The sequence below is a fragment of the Selaginella moellendorffii genome, unplaced genomic scaffold, assembly GCF_000143415.4.
Source record: "Selaginella moellendorffii unplaced genomic scaffold, v1.0 SELMOscaffold_11, whole genome shotgun sequence".
Classification (NCBI taxonomy): Eukaryota; Viridiplantae; Streptophyta; class Lycopodiopsida; order Selaginellales; family Selaginellaceae; genus Selaginella; species Selaginella moellendorffii.
The window spans coordinates 2,349,920-2,372,538 of NW_003314272.1; the positions used below are offsets into that span (position 1 = coordinate 2,349,920).

The window sequence follows — 22,619 nt, forward strand, 5'->3', positions numbered from 1 at the left end:
GTTGACGATGCCAATGTCCCGCGGCCGTGACATCTTCAACCGCCCAAAACCCTCCCCGAGGGCTCGCTGCGAGCTAGCAGCAATCGCAAGCTAACTCCTCATGGATCGCCAGGTATGAGTGAGTCTCCCAGACAGGGACGCGCGACTGGCGACCAGATGCCCAGTGGCTGTTTCAACCGATCCTTGTCGTGGGCAGCGAGATCATCGGCAGAGCTCTCGTTCCGTCGCAATTCCTGGGCAGGGCCGCGGATCTGGATGTGGGTTCGCTGAGGTCTTGCAGGAACCCCGCATTTCTCCAGAATGGGTATCAACGATGGGCATGGCAAGAGCGAGTACTCGGTGTGGGAGGTCGGGACGCCAAATAACGACGTTGCCGTCCCGGAGTACGCTGGAGGGGAGTGGTCGCCTCTCCAGCAAGGGAGAAAGAGGGGATATAGGAGAGTGTACGTGGAGCCGGGGCCGCCATTGGAATCCACAGCGCCAGCATCGCACCACCACTGGGACGCAGCGGCGGTGGCGGCGGCGGTGGTGCCGAACAAAGAGAAAGGAGAGATCTCTTCCCCGGCGGACGACGAGACGAGCGTGTCCGACTTGTCGCTCATATCCGGCCTGGGGTCCAAGAACTTGCGGGATCTTGTGCTCGGGCATGGGGGGCCGGGGATGAGGAAGCTCGTGTATGGCGACCATGGTAGTGCCGCTGGCAGCAGGGCGTCGAGCATCAAGTCGGCCGCGGGAGCCTCACGGTTTGATCACATTGGCTCGCTCAAGATGACTTACGCGGCTTTCAAGGATCCGGAGAACGAGAAGGAAGGAGTTCCTCTACAGTTGGTACTTAGCCATTACTCTCTTTCTGTGTCTTCTTCTCTTGCTCATACTTTCACTGCTCTAATCTGCTTGATACTTTTTGCTTTGAGTTCCTCAGTTTGATTTTTGTGCGGGTGTTTTGGAAGTTGCCAGAGATCCTGGAGTCGTCGAGGTTCGTGGTCCCAACCGAGGACGTGCTACTGGCCATAATTCACAAGCTAGACCAGAGATATGATCCCGGGGAGCCACTGAAATGGGACTTGCTGCTACATGTGGCTATGCACCTGGAACGCAAAGACAACAGTAAATCCTTCTTCAATTCCAGGTACATTTTCTATATCTTCTTCGAGTTTTCATGGATTCCGAAACTTACGCAGGACTGGACCACCATTTGTTTGGAAGAGCCTCCAGAAATCCAACCTTAGAAAGCCAGACATAGAAGAGTTTTATCCAGGTCTTGAGCCACAGGTCTGGAGTTTTGACTTGTGAGAAACTTGACTATCTTACGCTTGCCTTCCTCTCAGGTTATGACGATGATGAAGGATCTAGAGCACCACAAGAAAAGATGCGAGAGGGAAGGGAACTACGTCGAGGCGCGATCAACTGCTCGACGCTTGAACGAACTTAAAGTACGTTAAACGTTGTCACTCTTGAGCTTCCAGATTCTTACATTTTGAGTACGTTTGTAGATCCTCGAGAACAACAAGAGGAGGGGAGCAATGCTAAATAGACATATGCAAGAGAGGCAAAGCGCGGAGAGGGCATACAAGGCCGAAGTCGACGACAGGAACAAAGTAAGTTTTCTCATCCTCGCTGGTTATCTTCTCCATCGCTAATCCGCCTGGCAAAGATGGAACACAGTACTGGGATGACAAGATCACGTTGTTCCAAAAGGATGTCATGGAACACGCTTCACGGCTCAAGCGTCAGCACACGACTATCCTCGATACTTTCAGGACGAAAATGGCTTCCAAGAAACCTTGCAAGCCACAATGGTCGGCAGAGCTCTTGAACCAAAGAAAAGTCCAGGTAGGAAGAGAGGAAGGAAGCTCTCAACTCAACTCCCACTGCAGGAATACTTGGGAAAGCAAGGCAAGTACTCGGAGGCGCTGAGAGTGAAGAAAACAGCCGACCGACTGGAGCACGAGGAGCTGGAGGCGACGATCGAGTCATACCAGGCCGAAGTGGGACTGAAGGAGCAAGCCTTGAGAACCAAGCAGCACAGCGAGATGGAGGTGCTTCTCCAAAAGGCGACCAAAGGCCGGGACCAGCTAAGAGAAGGGCGAGCCAAAGATCTGCAGCGAATCCACCAGGTCTGTGCGTTTTTTGGAAGCTCTTGATCCAATCGTCTCTCCCTCCTTTCAGCGGCATAAGAACATCGTGAGAGAGCTCAAGGCCCTCCACGCGCACGAGATGTTTAAGTTTGAGCAAATGTATGGCAAGAAGATGAGCGAGTACCAATCCAACCTGGGGAATGGGAGGTATTTGTCGCCGCCCACTCGCGGATACAGCTCCCTGGCGCTGCCCAAGGTGGCCGAGGTCCAGTGCGACGACACGCACAGCACGGAAGGAATGTAGAGAATTTCAAACACTTGGAATTCACCATGCTTGTGGAACAGTGTACCAGCTTTCCACGGTGAGGAGTTCTTTTGAGCAAATAAAGTAAATAATGAGTGTACATTTATGTTTATATAAAAAATGGCCAATGCCTTTTGGGTTAGATATGTTTGAGGTGAACAAAGTTTTATACAAGCATTAAATGGTGGCATTGGAATGTAATTTTTCAGTGATTGTGTTTAAGCATTGAAATGTAGAGTATGGATTTGTTCAAAGAGCTTCTATCAAACTGACATGGAAAAGGCAAAACAATTATATAAATATAAATTACACCATTATATTTGAGATTTTGGGTTTGTTATGGGTTTTGGAAATTTATTTTGAAATAGAGTGGCTACATACAAACAGCTACAATTCCTTGAACACAAACAAGTACAATTCCTTGGACACTATTATAAATGTATGTGCAAAACCAAGTAGAGCTGATCAAACACAAACATTATTCAAAAGATTGTTTATGTTGCAAGACATTGCCTAATTATTTCTCTAAGGTCAAAGACAATTGATATATCATTCGAAATCAAGTTGCAAATAAGTTAGTAAAGATGGATGTGTATTTATTTACAGACCTTGTGGTTAAGTCATTATTTATAATTAATTAAAAAACAAAAAAGTTTTAAAAGTTAATTCAATTGGGAATTTAATTTGTAATGCTTATCCCTTTAAACTTTAAACCATGGAGAATGGCGTATGATTCCTTCCTCTTGTAGCATCATACGCCCTCGCAATCTCCCCCAAGCTTTCGCCTCCCGTGAATTGTGGTGTCTGGCGGAAGTGATCGATCGTCTGGATGATGGCGCCGCCGCTGACTGGAACACCTGCGCCTGGATACTCCGCCAGTGCGCCGCGGAGCTCGCGCTAGAGCAGGGACGCCGAGCGCACTCTCGGATCGCGCGATGGGGCCGCGACACTGACACCCATCTTGGCAATCTCCTCGTCCAGATGTATGGTAGCTGCGGATCCCTGCGAGAGGCCATCGAGGCCTTCCAGCGGATCAGTGCGCCAAACGTCTACTCGTGGAACATCCTCGTCACGCAGCTCGTCCGGAATGGCGACCTCGATCTTGCCACACGCGCGTTCCACCGTGCTCCCGCCAGGAATCTCGTGTCTTTCAATCTGCTTCTCACTGCACACACACGGCAGGGGCTGATCGGCGAGGCGCGAAGGATCTTCGATGCCATGGCCGAAAGAGATGGTAGCTCCTGGAACATCATGATCCAGGCGTACTCCAGCAGTGGCGATTTGGAAGAGGCGCTTGTCCTCTTTGGCTGGATGACCCGCCGAGACGTGATCTCTTGGAGCACCGTGATCACCCTCTACACCCGCGCTGGAGGAATCGATGTGGCGGTCCAGATGTTTGACAAGATGCCCCAGAGAAACGTGATTGCGTGGAACATTCTGATTGCGGCATTTGCCGAGGAGGGGGATCTGGAGAAGTGCCAGGAATTCTTTACAGCCATGCCGCAGCGGAGCTTGATTTCCTGGAACTCGCTGATGCAAGCGTGTGCGCTGCATGGTAAACTGGATTTAACACTAGCTTTGCTCGATAGGATCCCACAGCAGGATAGTTACTCGTGGAATGCAGTGATCTTAGCTTATTCCCAGTGCGGGTATCTTGCTGAATCTCTGGCGATGGTGGAAACTGTGCCCCAAGAAAGTTCTGTTGGATTCAACGTGGTCATGAATGCATATGCTCAAGCTGGTGATCTCCTTCGAGCTCGTCATATCTTTGATCTCATGCCTGAAAAGAACGTTGCTGCCTGGAATGCCATGATCCAGGCGTATGTGCAGAACGGGCATCTGGGAGACGCCAAGGCACTGTTCGATCGAGCCGGAAAGAGAAACGCCTTGACCTGGACTTTGGCGATCGGTTTGTTCTCGCAGCAATCAAGCAGCGAAGATCTGGTGGATCCGTCCTTAAGGCTCGCTTTTGAGAGGATGCCAAGTCACGACACTTGTGCGTGGAACATGATGCTCCAAGCTTCTTCTCACCGGGATGCCGGAGCAGCCAAAGATCTCTTCGACAAGATACCAGCGCGAGACATTGTGTCATGGACGGCGCTCATCACAGCCTTGGGCCATAGCCAGCAGAGCTCGAGCGCGGAGCTCGTGTTGAGCAAAATGCCGCAGGTGTCGGAGATCTCCTGGAACGCTCTCCTCTCGGCCCACGCTCGCGAACGATGCTCGCCATCGATCGAGAAGGACCTTCACGGGGCCTGGAGCATCTTCAAGAACAGGATGGAGAGGAGGGACGATCTCTCGTGGACGATAATGGTATCCGCCTTCGCGGACTCGTCCACGCCTGAGAAATCTCGCCGGGTCTTCGATCGAATGCCACAGTGGAGCTTGCTGTCGTGGAATGCGCTGCTACGATCTTACGTCCAGGCCGGTCTCATCACAGAGGGAGTGTGGATCTTCTCGCGTGCCATGCCTCAGCGCAACAGCTTCTCCTGGAACATCCTCATTGCGGCTCTCTCTCAGAGCAGCCGCCTCGGCGATGCGAGGGAGCTCTTTGCCGCCATGCCCGCTCGTAGCATTGTGTCGTGGAACTCGATGATCCAGGCGCTGGCCCTCAATGGCGAGCCACGGGCCGCCATCGCGCTTTACTGCGGCATGGACCAGGAAGGCATCCCTCCCAGTGATGCCACCTTTGCGAGCATCCTCGAGGCGTGCTCCATTGCCTCGGCGCTCGAGCAAGGCATGGAAATCCACCGGGATATCGCCATTGCCAATCTGGTGATCAAGGCTTCGCTCGCAAGCGCACTCGTCAACTTCTATGGCCAGTGTGGCGGCGGCCTGGATCGAGCCCGGGAGATCTTCCACGGGGCTCCTCCTGCAGCGGTGTCGGGGTGGAATGCGATGGTCGCAGCGCTGGCGAGGCATGGGCATGGCCGTCAAGCGGTGGAGCTCTTCATCCGGATGCTGCTCGAGGGAATGGAGCTGGACAGTGTCGCATTCCTGGGAATTCTCACTGCCTGTGGCTACGCGGGGATGGTGGAGGAGGCGAGGGAGCTATTCGTGCTTATGGCGGCGCATGGGATCGCCGCTGGAGCCGAGCACTACCACTGCCTAGTGGAGGTGGTGTGCCGGGCGGGGGAGCTCGAGCGAGGTGTGGAGCTGACTGTAAGCATGCCTTTCCATCCGGGCGTGATTCCATGGAACATGATACTAAACGTGTGCAGCACTGTTCTGGTGGATGGGAAAGTTGGCGCCTGGGTTGGGGGCGAGATTATGTTGCTGGAACCCGTGGAGTCTGCGCCGTATGTGATGCTCTCCAACCTTTCCACTGCCTGCATTTAGCTATAATTATTTGAGCTCCACTGGCACTAAGAAATCCTTCTCACCTTGACATGGATGATCTTCTTCGTCAAGTTCTCAGCTTTGAAAGGGTTCTTCATCTCAGCAGGATATAATTATTTGAGCTCCACTAGTGATGAGGTGATGGCAGAAGCAGCCACCACTCTGGACTACTAAAAATTTTAATTTTTACCTACCATAACTATCAACATGTTGTTGAAATTTTATTATAAGATGAATAATATCATTTGGCTTAATTTTAAAAGTTGTAACCTTCTGTTGTCAAACCATAGATAAAATAATATTTTCATTAAGAAAATTTTGTAAAATATCTATAATTTTTTATTGCAATGTTGTTTTTATAACTTTTGATAAAGTGATATCTTCCTTCTCAAAGTTCATATTAATATTTAAATTTTTTTTAGTGTAAATTACCTTTATAGTAGTCTTTAGCTGAATTTTTTTTAATGTTGCACATTTCAATGAATAACTTCTTGCTCAAAGTTTTACAAGTATTTTAAAATTGTAATTAATATGTGAATTACCTTTGTCATAGCTTCCAAGTCATGTTCTTCAAAATCTTGTTAACAATAAAAATAAGTCATCTATCCTAAGTTTTAAGATTGCATACGAATATGATAGTTGAGCCTTGTAGTCTAGTTAATTTACTTTTCTTGTTTGATATAATAACTTTTGCTTCATGCTTATAAAAGTTTCTTTTGGTTGCTTATAGATAATTACATTAAATCAGAAAAGCCCAATCACTATGTCTTTCACCTTCGACAACAAAATACTATATAGCTAGATCTGAAGAAGATTATATATAGAATTTGTGAGTATTATCTTTGTTGAATTTTACTTAAAAGTTGTTAATATTTCTTGCTTTAACAATCGCACCATTGATTAGTTTTTTGTATGCATAGATTCAAATAAAACCATGATTTTTATAATAATTAGTAAATTAGTAGCTCATATGAACCTTAGTAGTAAATTAATGAATTTCTTAATTTATCCTTCAATTACGAATATATATATATTTTTTAGACAAGAGTATAACCTTTATATTTGCATGGAATGCCTCAATCAAAATATTGGTCTACTTTGAGCAACAACAACCCACATATCTATCCAATATAAAGAAAAAAAAATTATAAAAATAAAAAAATTAATTCACTAACTAACTGTAAGCGACTAAATTTTTAATTCTAATTTAATCACTTAATTATCTTGGAAGAATCTCACCATAAGTCCTGGTTTAGAAGCTTGTGTCCAATTTATTATCTGCACTAGGATGTTCTACATTGTCTAGATAAAAAAAGCAAAAGCTGATTTTTTCTTGTTCTTTTCGAAAAGTTCTACTGTTTTGTTCTTCAGGTTTGGTTCATCAGGACATTCACATGGACAATGTGATCTGTAACTATTCATCAACAAGGAATTTTATATTGATTGATCTCGAAATGGTTGGAGAGCCAAGTGATGTTGGCAAGTCTTTTCTGACCGGCTGGACACAAACGACTCTGATGGAAGGCTGCTGTTACACCTTCAGATCAGATCTTCATCAGCTTGGGCTGCTGCTGGAGAAAACGGTGGTCCCTTTGTCTTTGTTGGCTTGGGATTTTATCAGCCAGCTCAAATCTCATGTGCAGCAGTAAATTTTGTGATAATTCATAACAAATTGTAGCAGATTGCTAATGCTAATATGTTTCTGACAGTGTTTCCGTGACGACTGTGAGGCAACACGTGTGACGACTTGAGGCAACACGAGTGGCTTGTTGCTGGCAATACAAACAGCAAGAACAATTAGTTGAAAACACTGTTTGAGACATATTAGCTTTTGTATATTTTTTATTCCTCGAGTCCAGGCTCTCGGAACAGTTCTACACCAAGCTCTACACGAAGATGGAAAAAATGATAAAAATCTCACTTTGACATCGTGTTCGTGATTTTTATGCCTTCTTAATTATCAGATGCCACAAGAGATTTAGCATAGCGAATCCATTCCAGAATCTTTATTCAGAGGAATAAACGAGATCACTGATCTTGACGAGAAGGCAAGGCTGCGGTGATCTTTCTAGCCAGATCCACAACCTCCTTGCTTGCTTTCCCCACGCTGCCCGAATCGAATGGCGGCTGGGGATCATACTCAATCGCCAGTTGGACAGCCTTGGCCATTGTTTCATCTGCTAGCAAGGCTGCCACCTCCAAATTCGAGTCGATCCCAGCCGACACGCCGGCGGACATGATAATCTTCCCCTGCATCCCACGAATTGAGCTCATTAGCCCACCAGAAAACGAATCTAGCGAACTCACCTGACGTATATATCTCTGATGAACAGGAGTAACTCCATAAGAAGCGAGGCTGTCAAAAGCTGCCCAGTGCGTCGTCCCCTTGAGGCCATGGAGGATTCCAGCAGCTCCCAAGAGGAGCGCTCCAGTGCACACAGAAGTGGTGTACAGGCTTGTTTTGTGAACCTGTGAAACCAAAGCGATCAATTACAACCAGGGCCGCGAGGTTCTTTCCATTACCTTGACAATGTAATCGAGAAAAGCCTTGTTCGTCAGAGGGAGGTCAAAACCGCCAGGAACCACGAGCACATCGGGGCTTGGAACTTGCTCGAAACAAACCGGGGCTTCCACTCGCAGATGACCATCATCGGCAAGGTACAGGCCAGCAGTCTCGCTCACGAATTCCACCCGCACCCCCGGAATTCTGTGTAGAACTTCGTAAGGCCCGATCGCATCCAGGGCTGTGAACCCGTTGAATATGGGAATTGCCACCACAACCATCGCTTATCCCACTTATGATCTCGTCGCAAGACTGCTGTTTTATTCTCTCTTGCAGGGTAGTTGCGTAGCCGGAATTGTTACTGAAAGTTCACAGAAACTCACGTCAACCACTCTTCAAGACAATGAAACTGGCCAAACCTGGAGCACGAGGGCCAAAAGAATCAAATCGATTGTATCGAATCTACACAATGAAAGTAATAATTAACAAATAAAAGCAGCAATTTACAACTTACCAAAACAATATTTCCAGACGAATGAACTGTAAAATTGACAGGACACGTACCAGTTAATTTTGCATATCCAGGCAAGGAATATATAAGAAAAAAACATCCGGATGCCTCGAGCTGCAAAAGCAACTGGAAAACTTTCTATCAGGATTTGGAATAGACCCTCCTGTGGCCTCTAACTCCTGAAATGTCAGCTTCTAAACCACCATCACTTTCAAACCCGGTGTTAAAAGCTGAAGAATGAAAATCGCTTTGCGGGCTCCTTGCACCCAACCCTGAGTTTTGAGCCTTTTCTCTTTCCTCGGATTCTTTCAGCAAGAAATCGATCCAAAGGTCCGCAAATGACTGCACGAAAACAGAATTGAATAGGAAAATACCATGAACAAGATTACCTGATCATTGCTTGTCGTAAAAGACGAATTGTCATTACCGCCAGATAAGATACCTCCGACGACACGCCCTGGGAGGCCAAAAACGCTTCTCATAACACCCGGTTTCCCAGAATTTTGATGAGCGAGTCCAACCCTTCGTTTGTCATCGTCGGAGAACCCCAGCATACGGGCCATTAAATCAAGAACCTGTTAGAAATATTAGAAAAGTCAGAATTTCAAAAAGCTCCAACTACCTCGTGGTTATGTCCTCTCTCAAAATATGTCACGAGCAATTTGATAACAATGCGCCTAAAAGAAGAAATTTAGCCAGTACATGATACGAACCTCTTTACCTGTCTACGGAATAATCTGAATCTGAAGACATCCTGTTTAGACGGATCATGCTTTCTTCCAGAGCACGGCGTAACCTGCATTTTCTGTGTTTTTTGTTGATTTTCAAGCCCTTTTCGTTCCTCGACGTGTACTTTCTCTACAACTTCTTTCTTCTGTGCTTCTACTACCTCAACCATCCGCTTTGCTGCCTGTTGAACAAATATGTAAGTTGAATCTTTCATTGACCGACTACTTACTTCCAAACTGTCCGAAAACTTCCTGAGATCTTCCTTTGCAGTATTGAGTTCTCGTTGAATGCGCTCCTGCAATAATCAACTTAAGCAGCTTCCCAATCGATCAAGAGTACCTTCGCATCAGTTTCTGCATAGTACTGCCCAAGTGCCACTTGGAGATTGGCTATCTCCTTGTCTCTAGCCTCCAAGACGGAATAAGAGTTCACAAGCTTAGACTTTAGAGATTCAATCTCCACCTTCGATGCCTGCAAATCTTCATTCGATCTTTTACTGGTATCAGTTTGAGAAGATAAAGCCTGCGCTAACGCTTGCTCCAGCTGTATGACACGGGCACAAGTTGCTGAAAATTTTCCCTCAAGTATAGCAATCTGCTCGCTATCTCGGTCCATTTTTTCTGAGTCGGCATTTTCCTGTTTACAATCCAGCGTTAAAACAATGAAACCAGACGGTGTGTCATGGACGGTGCTCATCACAGCCTTGGGCCATAGCCAGCAGAGCTCGAGCGCGGAGCTCGTGTTGAGCAAAATGCCGCAGGTGTCGGAGATCTCCTGGAACGCTCTCCTCTCGGCCCACGCTCGCGAACGATGCTCGCCATCGATCGAGAAGGACCTTCACGGGCCCTGGAGCATCTTCAAGAACAGGATGGAGAGGAGGGACGATCTCTCGTGGACGATAATGGTATCCGCCTTCGCGGACTCGTCCACGCCTGAGAAATCTCGCCGGGTCTTCGATCGAATGCCACAGTGGAGCTTGCTGTCGTGGAATGCGCTGCTACGATCTTACGTCCAGGCCGGTCGCATCACAGAGGGAGTGTGGATCTTCTCGCGTGCCATGCCGCAGCGCAACAGCTTCTCCTGGAACATCCTCATTGCGGCTCTCTCTCAGAGCAGCCACCTCGGCGATGCGAGGGAGCTCTTTGCCGCCATGCCCGCTCGTAGCATTGTGTCGTGGAACTCGATGATCCAGGCGCTGGCCCTCAATGGCGAGCCACGGGCCGCCATCGCGCTTTACTGCGGCATGGACCAGGAAGGCATCCCTCCCAGTGATGCCACCTTTGCGAGCATCCTCGAGGCGTGCTCCATTGCCTCGGCGCTCGAGCAAGGCATGGAAATCCACCGGGATATCGCCATTGCCAATCTGGTGATCAAGGCTTCGCTCGCAAGCGCACTCGTCAACTTCTATGGCCAGTGTGGCGGCGGCCTGGATCGAGCCCGGGAGATCTTCCACGGGGCTCCTCCTGCAGCGGTGTCGGGGTGGAATGCGATGGTCGCAGCGCTGGCGAGGCATGGGCATGGCCATCAAGCGGTGGAGCTCTTCATCCGGATGCTGCTCGAGGGAATGGAGCTGGACAGTGTCGCATTCCTGGGAATTCTCACTGCCTGTGGCTACGCGGGGATGGTGGAGGAGGCGAGGGAGCTATTCGTCCTTATGGCGGAGCATGGGATCGCCGCTGGAGCCGAGCACTACCACTGCCTAGTGGAGGTGGTGTGCCGGGCGGGGGAGCTCGAGCGAGGTGTGGAGCTGACTGTAAGCATGCCTTTCCATCCGGGCGTGATTCCATGGAACATGATACTAAACGTGTGCAGCACTGTTCTGGTGGATGGGAAAGTTGGCGCCTGGGTTGGGGGCGAGATTATGTTGCTGGAACCCGTGGAGTCTGCGCCGTATGTGATGCTCTCCAACCTTTCCACTGCCTGCATTTAGCTATAATTATTTGAGCTCCACTGGCACTAAGAAATCCTTCTCACCTTGACATGGATGATCTTCTTTGTCTCAGCTTTGAAAGGGTTTTCCATCTCGGCAGGATATAATTATTTGAGCTCCACTAGTGATGAGGTGATGGCAGCAGCAGCCACCACTCTGGACTACTAAAATTTTATATTTTTACCTATAATTCTTTCCACCAAAGGTTTTGACTACTTTAAAGATGTACTATAACTATCAATATGTTGTTGAAATTTTAATATAGGATGAATAATATCATTTAGCTTCTATTGTATCATTTTTAAATTGTTATTAAATCATAGATAAAATAATATTTTCATTAAGAAAATTTTGTAAGATATCCATCATCTTTTACTGCAATGTTGCTTTTATAACTTTTGATAAAGTGATATCTTCCTGCTCCATATTTAAATTTTTTTTAGTATAAATTACCTTTATAGTAGTCTTTAGTTGAATTCTTTTTAATGCTGCACATTTCAATGAATATTTTCCTGCTCAAATTTTTATAAGTATTTTAAAATTATAATTAATAAGTGAATTACCTTTGTTATAGCTTCCAAGTCAAGTTTTTTAAAATCTTGTTAACAATAAAATAAGTCATCTGACCCAGGTTTTAAGATTGTATATAAATGTGATAGTTGAGTTTCATAGTCTAGTTAATTTACTCTTCTTGTTTGATATAATAACTTTTGCTTCATGCTTATAAAAGTTTCTTTTGGTTGCCCATATATAATTATACTAAGTTAGAAAAGCTCAATCACTGTGTTTTTTACTTTTGACAACAAAATACCATATAACTGGATCTGAAGAGGATTATACATGGAATTTGTGAGTATTGTCCTTGTCAAATTTTATTTGAAAGTTGTTAATATTTCTTGCTTTAACAATCACACCATCGATTAGCTTTTTGTATGCATAGATTCGAATAAAACCATGATCTTTATAATAATTAATAAATCAATACCTCATATGAACCTTAGTAATAAATTAGTGAATTGCCCCATCTATCCTTCAATTATGAATATATATATTTTTTAGACGAGAGTATAACCTTTATATTTGCATGGAATGCCTCAATCAAAATATTTGTCTACTTCGAGCAGCAACAACCCACATATCTATTAAATATATATTAAAATAAATTATAAAAATCAAAAATTAGTTCATTTACCAACTGTAAACAACTAAATTTTTAATTCTAATTTAATCACTTAATCATGTTGGAAGAATCTCACTGTTAACCTCCATAAGTCTTGGTTTAGAAGCTTGTGTCCAATCTATTATCTGCACTAGGATGTTCTACACTGTCTGGGTAAAAAAAGCAAAAGCTGATTTTTTCCTGTTCTTTTCTTTTTGAAAAGCTGTACTGTTTTGTTCTTCAGGTTTGGTTCATCAGGACATTCACATGGACAACGTGATCCGTGACTATTTATCAACAAGGAATTTTATATTGATTGATCTCAATTGGTTGGAGAGCCAAGTGATGTTGGTGAGTCTTTTCTGACCGGCTGAACACAAACGATTCTGAGGGAAGGCTGCTATTACACCTTCGGATCAGATCTTCATCAGCTTGGGCTGCTGCTGGAGAAAACAGCAGTCCCTCTGTCTCTGTTGGCTTGGGATTTTATCAGCCAGCTCAAATCTCATGGGCAGAAGTAAATTTTGTGATAATTCATAACAAATTGTAGCAAATTGCTGATGCTAATATGTTTCTGACAGTGTTTCTGTGACGACTGTGAGGCAACACGTGTGACAACTTGAGGCAACACGAGTGGCTTGTTGCTGGCAATACAAACAGCAAGAACAATTAGCTGAGCACACTGTTTGAGACATATTAGCTTCTGTATATTTTTGATTCCTCGAGTCCAGGCTCTCGGAACAGTTCTACACCAAGCTCTACACGAAGATGGAAAAAATGATAAAAATCTCACTTTGACATCGTGTTCGTGATTTTTATGCCTTCTTAATTATCAGATGCCACAAGAGATTTAGCATAGCGAATCCATTCGAGAATCTTTATTCAGAGGAATAAACGAGATCACTGATTTTGAAGAGAAGGCAAGGCTGCGGTGATCTTTCTAGCCAGATCCACAACCTCCTTGCTTGCTTTCCCCACGCTGCCCGAATCGAATGGCGGCTGGGGATCATACTCAATCGCCAGTTGGACAGCCTTGGCCATTGTTTCATCTGCTAGCAAGGCTGCCACCTCCAAATTCGAGTCGATCCCAGCCGACACGCCGGCGGACATGATAATCTTCCCCTGCATCCCACGAATTGAGCTCATTAGCCCACCAGAAAACGAATCTAGCGAACTCACCTGACGTATATATCTCTGATGAACAGGAGTAACTCCATAAGAAGCGAGGTTGTCAAAAGCTGCCCAGTGCGTCGTCCCCTTGAGGCCATGGAGGATTCCAGCAGCTCCCAAGAGGAGCGCTCCAGTGCACACAGAAGTGGTGTACAGGCTTGTTTTGTGAACCTGTGAAACCAAAGCAATCAATCACAACCAGGGCCGCGAGGTTCTTTCCATTACCTTGACAATGTAATCGAGAAAAGCCTTGTTCGTCAGAGGGAGGTTCTTGACAGGACCGCCAGGAACCACGAGCACATCGGGGCTTGGAACTTGCTCGAAACAAACCGGGGCTTCCACTCGCAGATGACCATCATCGGCAAGGTACAGGCCAGCAGTCTCGCTCACAAATTCCACCCGCACCCCCGGAATTCTGTGTAGAACTTCGTAAGGCCCGATCGCATCCAGGGCTGTGAACCCGTTGAATATGGGAATTGCCACCACAACCATCGCTTATCCCACTTATGATCTCGTTGCAAGACCGCTGTTTTATTCTCTCTTGCAGGGTAGTTGCGTAGCCGGAATTGTTACTGAAAGTTCACAGAAACCCACATCAACGCCGTCACGCTTGAAGACAATGAAATTGGCCAAACCTGGAGCACGAGAGCCAAAAGAATCAAATCGATTGTATCGAATCTACACAATGAAAGTAATAGTTAACAAACAAAAGCAGCAATTTACGACTAAACAAAACAATATTTCCAGACGAATCAACTGTAAAATTGACAGGACACGTACCAGTTAATTTTGCATATCCAGGCAAGGAATATATAAGAAAAAAACATCCGGATGCCTCGAGCTGCAAGAGCAACTGGAAAACTTTCTATCAGGATTTGGAATAGACCCTCCTGTGGCCTCTAACTCCTGAAATGTCAGCTTCTAAACCACCATCACTTTCAAACCCGGTGTTAAAAGCTGAAGAATGAAAATCGCTTTGCGGGCTTCTTGCACCCAACCCTGAGTTTTGAGCCTTTTCTCTTTCCTCGGATTCTTTCAGCAAGAAATCGATCCAAAGGTCCGCAAATGACTGCACGAAAACAGAATTGAATAGGAAAATACCATGAACAAGATTACCTGATCATTGCTTGTCGTAAAAGACGAATTGTCATTACCGCCAGATAAGATACCTCCGACGACACGCCTTGGGAGGCCAAAAACGCTTCTCATAACACCCGGTTTCCCAGAATTTTGATGAGCGAGTCCAACCCTTCGTTTATCATCGTCGGAGAACCCCAGCATACGGGCCATTAAATCAAGAACCTGTTAGAAATATTAGAAAGTCAGAATTTCAAAAAGCTCCAACTACCTCGCGGTTATGTCCTCTCTCAAAATATGTCACGAGCAATTTGATGACAATGCGCCTAAAAGAAGAAATTTAGCCAGTACATGATACGAACCTCTTTACCTGTCTACGGAATAATCTGAATCTGAAGACATCCTGTTTAGACGGATCATGCTTTCTTCCAGAGCACGGCGTAACCTGATCATGTCTTCTTGCATTTTCTGTGTTTTTTGTTGATTTTCAAGCCCTTGTCGTTCCTCGATGTGTAGTTTCTCTACAGCTTCTTTCTTCTGTGCTTCTACTACCTCAACCATCCGCTTTGCTGCCTGTTGAACAAATATGTAAGTTGAATCTTCCATTGACCGACTACTTACTTCCAAACTGTCCGAAAACTTCCTGAGATCTTCCTTTGCAGTATTGAGTTCTCGTTGAAGGCGCTCCTGCAATAATCAACTTAAGCAGCTTCCCAATCGATCAAGAGTACCTTCGCATCAGTTTCTGCATAGTACTGCCCAAGTGCCACTTGGAGATTGGCTATCTCCTTGTCTCTAGCCTCCAAGACGGAATAAGAGTTCACAAGCTTAGACTTTAGAGATTCAATCTCCACCTTCGATGCCTGCAAATCTTCATTCAATCGTTTACTGGTATCAGTTTGAGAAGATAAAGCCTGCGCTAACGCTTGCTCCAGCTGTATAACACGGGCACAAGTTGCTGAAAATTTTCCTTCAAGTATAGCAATCTGCTCGCTATCTCGGTCCATTTTTTCTGAGTCGGCATTTTCCTGTTTACAATCCAGCGTTAAAACAATGAAACAGACATGCTCTCGTACCTTATCCAAAAGGTGCTGCTTTAACCTGTTGAGGTTGTTAAGAGCTTTATCCTTCTCCAATGTGACAGCCTCGAGCTTCTTTCTGAAGTCGTTCCTCTCATTCTCGAGAATTTCCTCCGCGGTTCGCAGTTGCACTGAAAGGACATCCGCCTACAAGCATACAGCATTTGCTTTTAGCTACTTATCCCTCTAGAGAACATACCTGTTGAGCTTGAGCTCTCAACATTTCAATCTGGACAACCTCTGGTTCACTCGTCGTTTTTTCTGCAGAAGTAGCTTGCTGCTGCAGTTCAAGCTCGCGTGAATCTAAAGCCTTTTTCAGCTGTTCCTTTTCTGCCTACATACACATATCTATAGAAAAGAAAAGAAAAACATATAACACTATACCTGGAAGAGACTGCGCTCGGTCGTCAGTGCTGATATTGATTCTCGAAGCTGACTGATTGTTTCGTCCCTCTCTTGTAACTCCCTTTGTAGTTTCTCAGCATCTGGTTGAGTAGCAGTCCTCTCATCATGATTTCCCAGACAGCCACTTTGTTGGAAACTATGTAACTCCAAACGAGCTTTCTCCAGTTCTATCGTAAGCCTCTCCAGCTCTTGCTGCGCACTACGATGGCTGTTATCTAGGTCCCGGAACGCTTGTTCCTTGCCCCGCATTTGATCTAGCAGCTCCTGGAATCTAAAGTTTACCACTACAAAAGCAAAAGAAACCACATACCTTCTCGCGATTCGCAAGATCCTGACACTTCCTCTGGCTCTCCAGCAAGCGTGACTCGTAGTCCCCGAAATCGTCTGCTCCCACGCCGTTCCTTTCCTTGTAATCCCGATTCCTCCAAGAGCGATGATCAAAATTCTGGAAACCATCCTCAGATCTCCGCCGGCTGTGGAATCCTCTGCCGGCCTGCGCACAAAATCCTCAGCCCTGGATCACAATCCGGCCACACTCGCCCATACCTGCTGCGATCTGGAGCTGCCAGACACCGCCGGCGAAGAATCTCCCTCCTCGTCCTCCTCGCGATGCGCCTTCGGATCGAGCTCCTCGACCGTCTCGAGCACCTCGGACGCCATCTGGGAGAGATTCTCCTTGAAATTCTTCCACATTGTGGCAGATCTGGATGGAAGGAAGGAGAGCTGGCGCCTGGCGCAACCCAAAAACCCTAACTCTAGGCAACAAAATAGATACACTTATTCTAAGAATTATTCTCGATCGCTCCCTATAAGAGAGATAAAAAGGACGTAGGGAGAAAAAAATATGGAAAGAAGAACAAAAGAATCGATCGATGGATCAAGTCTTGTTGCTCACAAGCTCTTCGTCGTCCTCGCTACTAACACTGTTCTTAGAGACTTTGATGGGAAGGACGTAGGCTCTCTTCTCTTTGCCGCCGGGCTTGGACGACGCGTTGCCATACCACACCATTCCCACCACCGCCATGAGCATTCCCAGCACCACCTGGAGATTAAGTCCCTGGCGGCCGAAGAGGAAAAATCCCAGCACCAGCACCAGCACCGTCTTCATGTGTCCCAGCACCTGGAACGACACCGCCGTGAACCTCCCAATGCAGATGAACTGGCTGAGGTTGGTTCCCACGGCGATGGAACACGAGAGGATGATGAAAAACTGCAAAAGAATTCCCAACGAGTTTGAGAAGCTGGATCGATGGAATGAGATAAAAAGAAAAACAGCTAAGCTACACTTACCAGTGAAGGGAAGGAGAATTGAAACAAGTCGACTCGCAGGCCAGTGAGCCAGTAGTCGATTATGGGGCCGCAAAGGATGAGCGAGCCGGCTTGGACGGGAGCGGTGTGGCCCAGGAGATCGAAGGAGCCGAGGGCGTATTTCTTTTGCAAAAAGTGCACGTACTGCAGTAAACAAACAAGAGTGGATCAATGAAAAGTGTCTTCTGAAACACTTACATATTGCTGGAGTGCTGTGCTCCACACTGCTATGGCGGCCGCCACGAATCCTTTCGTGTTGACACTCACGTCGCTGACCGTGCAGATTCCCACTCCTAGCAACACCACCACGATGCTTAGCTTTGTGTCTCGCGAGTAGCGTATCTTGTCGAAAAGGACCTCGAGAAGGCAAGAGACGGGGATCATACTGAGCTTTGCAATCTGCGCAAGGAGGCACAAGAACTCAGGCTCTAGAAAAGAGCAAAGACAAGCTTACCTGGTAGAAGCCAACGGAGTTCCACATCAGGCTGACGTTCATGCCGACGATGGAGAAGTTTGCGCAAAGAGCAAACTTTGCGAGATCGACGAATGGCAAGTGGGTCGGTTGGATAAAACCCAGGAATCTGAGCACCAGAGTCATTAGCGTGGTCATTCCAAAATGCAGGCCCGTCAGTGTCGTGGCTGCAAAAACGAAAGGCAAAACAACAAAAAACTTCAGCACCAGATAGATCAGAAACGAGCAGATCCAAACTTTCCACTGACCGAAGCTAAAGCCGTAGTGGTCCATGAGCTTCTTGTTCACCATGATGATCCCCACAGACGTAGTCACATTGAAGAGCCAAGCGCCCACATCGGCCACTGCCTTCCTATCCTTGCTGCTCGTCGGAGCCATTTCTGCGAGCCTACCCAGAAGAGAAGCCAAGATCTAGCGTCGCAGATCCACCACCATTGGCCAGATTCCTCGAAACCCAACGAGATCCAATGCCAATTCTCCGCTACCGCTCCACCATTTCGCTCCTCACTCAGCTGTCCCTTTATCCTTTACCCTAAAAGCAGTGTGAGACCATTTTTGAGACCAGCTGTTTCTATGTACCTATAGTTATAAGCTTGGCAGTTGGTTCACGCTCTTCCAAACGGTTATCTCTCCTCCTCCTCGTCCTCCTCCTGGGATTTTCGATGAGGTGAAGATCATGAAATATTTAGGATGGGACCTTGTTATCTCTTGCTACTGCGACAAGCAAGGAGCTCCGCGGTGGCAACCTCCCTAATGGCATAGAAATCCACGTCCATGTGTCGGCCCCTGAGAAACAAAAGAACAATAAAAAGAACAGGAGAATCAATGTCTGGTGCTAAGCGTACGTACCAGAAATGGTTCCTGGACCATGAGGAAGCCGGGTACATGGGACTTCCCAGCCCGTGGAAAATTCTGGCAATGGCACGGCCAGTGAAGTCCATTTCGTTGGAGCGTAGGAAAACCTGTCAGCCAAATGTTTTCAGCTTCACACCATTCGCTTGAAGTCGAGTGAACTGACCTTGACATCAGCACGCAAAAAGGAGCTAAAATCGCAGCAAGTGAGGGGGAATTTAGCTGCATGTGAAAAAGAGAAGTTTGCTTACCTTGTGGTTTTGAGAAAGCCTGGCATCGTAAGAGCTTGTTGGTCGGAGCTGGAATCGAAATAAGCCTTTATGCTGGCTCGTATAGGTGATTCAGCCGAAGGTCCCACTGACAAAGCTGCGGCATTGTACATCGCGTCCAGTTTTCTCACCTGTGGAGCAGCGTTAAAAGAACTACACTCTATAACCAGAGTAGATTAACCTTGCACGATTCGGCTTGTGAAAGGTAGTCCGCAAGTTTTGAAGTGAGCATGCAAATGTCTTCCGGAGATTCCAGGACTTGGTAGCAAAATGCTGGATCTTTCAGCTCGTACGCGATTTCTCCTCTTGTCTGAAGGGCTTGAAGCTCTCTCTGAATTTGCATCAGCGTTACTTTCATCTCTGCGGCCAGAGATGGTAGATTGAGAGTGTATCCGCCGTTCTTTTCTTGTTTCCTGCATGCCACGCAGCTGAGTCGGATCCTTGACTCAAAGTGAGCCTACCTTTCTAAAACCGCAGAACAAAATGCATTTGATCTTGCCAGCACGTGCGGTGAACCCTGTAATGTGCTGCGTCAAAATTCGGTCCCGCATAGCTGCTACGTTACCTTGTGGAAGTGTAAGATACATGTGGCCTTAAGAGAAGAGAGTACTCTTAACTGCTGCTCTTCTCCGACTTCCAAGTAGGAGAGAACTGTAGCTATCACCTGTAATGTAAGGATGATGACGAGAGAATTCTAAAATCCAAAACTTTGCGACTTTTTACCTCCTCTTTTAAATCTAATTCCCTGCATGCCTGCTCGATATTTAAAGATTGCAATCCACGGCCAGAACCAAAAACGCGAGAAAGGAGCTTGTTTATCGCGTATTCATCAGCACCATCGCTGCAGCACTCGTTCATCATTAGCAAAGCACCTCAAATTTAGTGTATGTACCTGTGTGCCAAGCTCCTCAGCTTTAAATAGCTACAGTTATCAAGAAAGAGATGACAAAATGCAGGTTTCCCATCGCGGCCAGCACGTCCTATTTCCTGTTTATACAATCAAATGCCTGTTTTCAAAATTCTCAAACTCACCTGAACATAGTGTTCGGGACTTGATGGTATGGAATAATGAATTACCTGAGTATTGCATTGTTTAATATCAATATGACCTTCTAATTAGCTTTCTTACCCCCCTCACATCACTTTTGTCAAGTCCCATTCCAAAGGCAACGGTCGCAACCACCTAAGAAATATGGTTCATGTAAGAGTCCTGTAAAGCACTCGAAGCAAGCACATTACCACTCGAAGTTTGTTCAAGCAAAACTTTTCCTGGACTTCTCGCCGCGTTTGTAACGTTCTTCCAGCGTGATAACTCTGAAGTTCAACCATGCTGTACATTCAGCAAGCATAGAACGTTGTGCTTACGTCTGTAAGGAGGCCCTTCGACTGGAGATAGTTGCACACTAGGTCCGCTTCATTCTGTGACGCATTCCGTCAAATTGGCCCGCAAGCATTAGAGAAAGAGAGCGTCACCTGAAATTTGACATATATGATAATACTCTGCGCATCCACAAATGGGCTAGAGTTGAGCAGCTGAGCAAGAGCATGCAGTCTGCAAGAGAGTAAGTTAGATCCAAGATGAATCAGCACGTACTTGTTGGTTTCACAGCGGGAAACCGTAAGAACAAGATTTTGTGGAACTTCAGGCTGATTCAGTACATTATTCGATGAAATTCCCAGGGAGGACAAAACTGAGTCCTTCGTTTTTCGAGTAGCTGTAGCGGTCATAGCCAGCACGCATTTAGGCTTAACTTTATTACGAAGAACACTCCCAAGCCTGTAGTACGACGGTCTAAAATTATGTGACCTGCAGAGAAGTTGTTAGTGAGCAGGCAAATTGTACCAGAAAATAAACAAACCATTCCGAAACACAGTGAGCTTCGTCAACCACAGCCAGTGATATACTTGGAAGATCAGTTAATACGGACAGAAAGCTCTCACTGTATAGTCGCTCTGGAGACATAAAAAGAACCTGCGCCAATGATTAATCGTTAAATCCATAAAACCGGACGACTTTCACAGCTAAGAAAATGAATACCTTCACGGCTCCAGTCCTTACTTGTTCTAGTACTTCCAAACTCTCCTTTGCAGACTATCCAATCATGAATGTTATGCACCTTGGATTAGTAAAGGAAACAAACCTGAGTACTATTGATAAGAGCGCCAGGGATCGCCGATGGAAGATGACGCAACTGATCAACCATCAATGCTAACAATGGGCTTATCACCAGAGTGGTTCCAGGTAGAAGATAGGCTGCAAGCTGAAATAGTTTGCAAGAATTTAAGAACCAGATGAAGAAAAAGAAGAAAAGGAAATACCTGGTAACAAAGTGACTTTCCAGCACCGGTGGAAAGAACAAGCATGGTTGACTGCCCTGACAGCACGCAACGAATCGTCTCTACCTGTCCCTTCCGGAAGCTAGCGTATCCAAAAACAGAACGAAGAACCTTCAATAAGTTGTGGTCAGTTGGATCTTTCAAAGCCGCGAGTGCTTCGTCGGGGAGGCAAGCTTCATCTTGGCGTTGAAGAGGCTCTCCATTCCCAGAATCGCACCAGCCATCGTCCTCCCAAATCTGATCCTTCCCTTCATCGACGGCATTGTCGCAGTCCTTCTTCTTAAAACTGGATCTTCTACGTCCACGGTAAGACGACTTCTTGCCAGAAGATGCACGATTGAGGAACTTGCGATTCTTACGTCCTTTTCCGTTGATATTGAGCTTCACAAAATTCCCCGCGGAATTCTGCGAGACCTTCGGCTTTCCGGAGCTATCTGAAGTTCCTCCGACAGCTGGTGCTCGTTTGCTCCTTTTCTCTACCTCTGTCACATCCCCAAAATCTCCCTCATCCATCGTAACTTTTGAGTCTAGACTTCTTGCCAAAGGAGCTCTCACTCCCCCGAGACTCAAACCAGTGCGCTTGCCACCAAAACGCAAACTTGCTGCTTGGATCTCGCTCGCGGACCTCTCCCCGCATCGCTGTACGTTGATGACCATGCCCGACTGAAGAATCCGAGAGGAATACCCGTCGCTCAATTCGGAACCCAACGTTCCTGAGAATTCCTTGCTGGAACACTCCATTCCTCCCGCCTTGCACACTCGCAAGCGCTTTGGATCCTGGGGCTTCACAGCAGTGACAGGCTTCCTCTTGATCTGGAAAACCTCTTGTTACGCTACGAGCGAGAATGAGAGAGCGAGAGAAGCAAACCTGTTGTGTCGGTAAGAGATTCTCCTTGCCGTTCGCTACAAAGCATCGCATTGGCACAAGAACAAGAATCCCGAAAGCATACCTTCGACACCGAGACCGCCCGAGGCGCAGCTATCGTCCATGGCGCCCTAGCTCGCCCTTGCCCTAGCTCTTCCCGCCAAAATTTAAAAGTTTGCCCCAAAAGATTCGCTTCTTTCCAGATAGATAATAATGCCATTGCCAGGCACGC

At 46.5% G+C, this 22,619-nt stretch overlaps 8 protein-coding genes and 1 pseudogene across 11 annotated transcripts; 3 read left to right on the forward strand and 6 right to left on the reverse strand.

Annotated features, from left to right (window-relative positions):
- The first annotated feature begins 300 nt into the window (after positions 1 to 300).
- Positions 301 to 2,449, forward strand: LOC9651271 (annotated as a pseudogene).
- Positions 2,450 to 3,111: 662 nt separating this feature from the next.
- Positions 3,112 to 5,721, forward strand: LOC9651272 (pentatricopeptide repeat-containing protein At2g35030, mitochondrial). Its single transcript, XM_024673631.1, has one exon. It carries the CDS (start codon positions 3,112 to 3,114, stop codon positions 5,719 to 5,721), a length of 2,610 nt encoding a protein of 869 aa, XP_024529399.1.
- Positions 5,722 to 7,749: 2,028 nt separating this feature from the next.
- LOC112345918 (isonitrile hydratase-like) lies at positions 7,750 to 8,505 on the reverse strand. Its single transcript, XM_024673632.1, has 3 exons — positions 8,245 to 8,505; positions 8,029 to 8,190; positions 7,750 to 7,971 (listed from the first exon to the last, which is right to left on the reverse strand). Exons 1-3 carry the CDS (start codon positions 8,503 to 8,505, stop codon positions 7,750 to 7,752), a joined length of 645 nt encoding a protein of 214 aa, XP_024529400.1.
- Positions 8,506 to 8,524: 19 nt separating this feature from the next.
- On the reverse strand, positions 8,525 to 10,096 carry LOC112345943 (golgin candidate 4-like). The gene is given in 9 exon segments (XM_024673716.1): positions 8,525 to 8,585; positions 8,644 to 8,686; positions 8,789 to 9,077; positions 9,125 to 9,310; positions 9,358 to 9,412; positions 9,457 to 9,534; positions 9,536 to 9,645; positions 9,694 to 9,759; positions 9,804 to 10,096. Coding segments are annotated over 7 exon segments (972 nt in total). The 5' UTR covers positions 10,080 to 10,096; the 3' UTR covers positions 8,525 to 8,585; positions 8,644 to 8,686; positions 8,789 to 8,876.
- A 29-nt stretch (positions 10,097 to 10,125) lies between these two features.
- Positions 10,126 to 11,394, forward strand: LOC112345919 (pentatricopeptide repeat-containing protein At2g13600-like). The gene has a single exon (XM_024673633.1). The coding sequence runs from the start codon at positions 10,126 to 10,128 to the stop codon at positions 11,392 to 11,394; it is 1,269 nt and encodes a 422-aa protein (XP_024529401.1).
- Positions 11,395 to 13,336: 1,942 nt separating this feature from the next.
- On the reverse strand, positions 13,337 to 14,264 carry LOC9651273 (isonitrile hydratase). Its single transcript, XM_024673715.1, has 3 exons — positions 13,949 to 14,264; positions 13,733 to 13,894; positions 13,337 to 13,675 (listed from the first exon to the last, which is right to left on the reverse strand). The coding sequence occupies exons 1-3, from the start codon at positions 14,213 to 14,215 to the stop codon at positions 13,454 to 13,456; spliced, it is 651 nt and encodes a 216-aa protein (XP_024529483.1). The 5' UTR covers positions 14,216 to 14,264; the 3' UTR covers positions 13,337 to 13,453.
- On the reverse strand, positions 14,235 to 17,008 carry LOC112345942 (golgin candidate 4-like). Of its 2 annotated transcripts, XR_002992237.1 has the most exons (13): positions 16,831 to 17,008; positions 16,595 to 16,777; positions 16,264 to 16,548; positions 16,079 to 16,213; positions 15,877 to 16,026; positions 15,532 to 15,828; positions 15,422 to 15,487; positions 15,171 to 15,373; positions 15,072 to 15,126; positions 14,840 to 15,025; positions 14,504 to 14,792; positions 14,359 to 14,401; positions 14,235 to 14,295 (listed from the first exon to the last, which is right to left on the reverse strand). XR_002992237.1 is itself a non-coding variant. In XM_024673713.1 (11 exons), exons 1-11 carry the CDS (start codon positions 16,975 to 16,977, stop codon positions 14,592 to 14,594), a joined length of 1,908 nt encoding a protein of 635 aa, XP_024529481.1. In that variant the 5' UTR covers positions 16,978 to 17,008; the 3' UTR covers positions 14,464 to 14,591. The 2 variants fall into 2 exon arrangements, 1 of the variants encoding a protein (XP_024529481.1); XM_024673713.1 differs by lacking the exons at positions 14,235 to 14,295; positions 14,359 to 14,401 and having other exon boundaries at positions 14,464 to 14,792.
- Positions 17,009 to 17,131: 123 nt separating this feature from the next.
- On the reverse strand, positions 17,132 to 18,633 carry LOC9658909 (UDP-rhamnose/UDP-galactose transporter 4). The gene is made up of 5 exons (XM_024673714.1): positions 18,313 to 18,633; positions 18,047 to 18,231; positions 17,791 to 17,991; positions 17,575 to 17,736; positions 17,132 to 17,494 (listed from the first exon to the last, which is right to left on the reverse strand). Exons 1-5 carry the CDS (start codon positions 18,440 to 18,442, stop codon positions 17,162 to 17,164), a joined length of 1,011 nt encoding a protein of 336 aa, XP_024529482.1. The 5' UTR covers positions 18,443 to 18,633; the 3' UTR covers positions 17,132 to 17,161.
- LOC9658910 (ATP-dependent DNA helicase Q-like 5) lies at positions 18,503 to 22,549 on the reverse strand. 3 transcript variants are annotated; one of them, XM_024673712.1, is made up of 23 exons: positions 22,473 to 22,549; positions 22,391 to 22,425; positions 21,505 to 22,335; positions 21,327 to 21,446; positions 21,224 to 21,277; positions 21,045 to 21,157; positions 20,780 to 20,992; positions 20,659 to 20,737; positions 20,551 to 20,604; positions 20,428 to 20,499; positions 20,315 to 20,368; positions 20,218 to 20,262; positions 20,078 to 20,172; positions 19,909 to 20,026; positions 19,751 to 19,849; positions 19,647 to 19,702; positions 19,367 to 19,598; positions 19,168 to 19,316; positions 19,083 to 19,107; positions 18,914 to 19,026; positions 18,762 to 18,850; positions 18,644 to 18,714; positions 18,503 to 18,596 (listed from the first exon to the last, which is right to left on the reverse strand). In XM_024673712.1, exons 1-21 carry the CDS (start codon positions 22,510 to 22,512, stop codon positions 18,766 to 18,768), a joined length of 2,682 nt encoding a protein of 893 aa, XP_024529480.1. In that variant the 5' UTR covers positions 22,513 to 22,549; the 3' UTR covers positions 18,503 to 18,596; positions 18,644 to 18,714; positions 18,762 to 18,765. The 3 variants fall into 3 exon arrangements, with proteins under 3 accessions (XP_024529480.1, XP_002969144.2, XP_024529479.1); XM_002969098.2 differs by having other exon boundaries at positions 20,425 to 20,499; XM_024673711.1 differs by having other exon boundaries at positions 20,425 to 20,499; positions 20,659 to 20,992.
- Between the last annotated feature and the right edge of the window lie 70 nt (positions 22,550 to 22,619).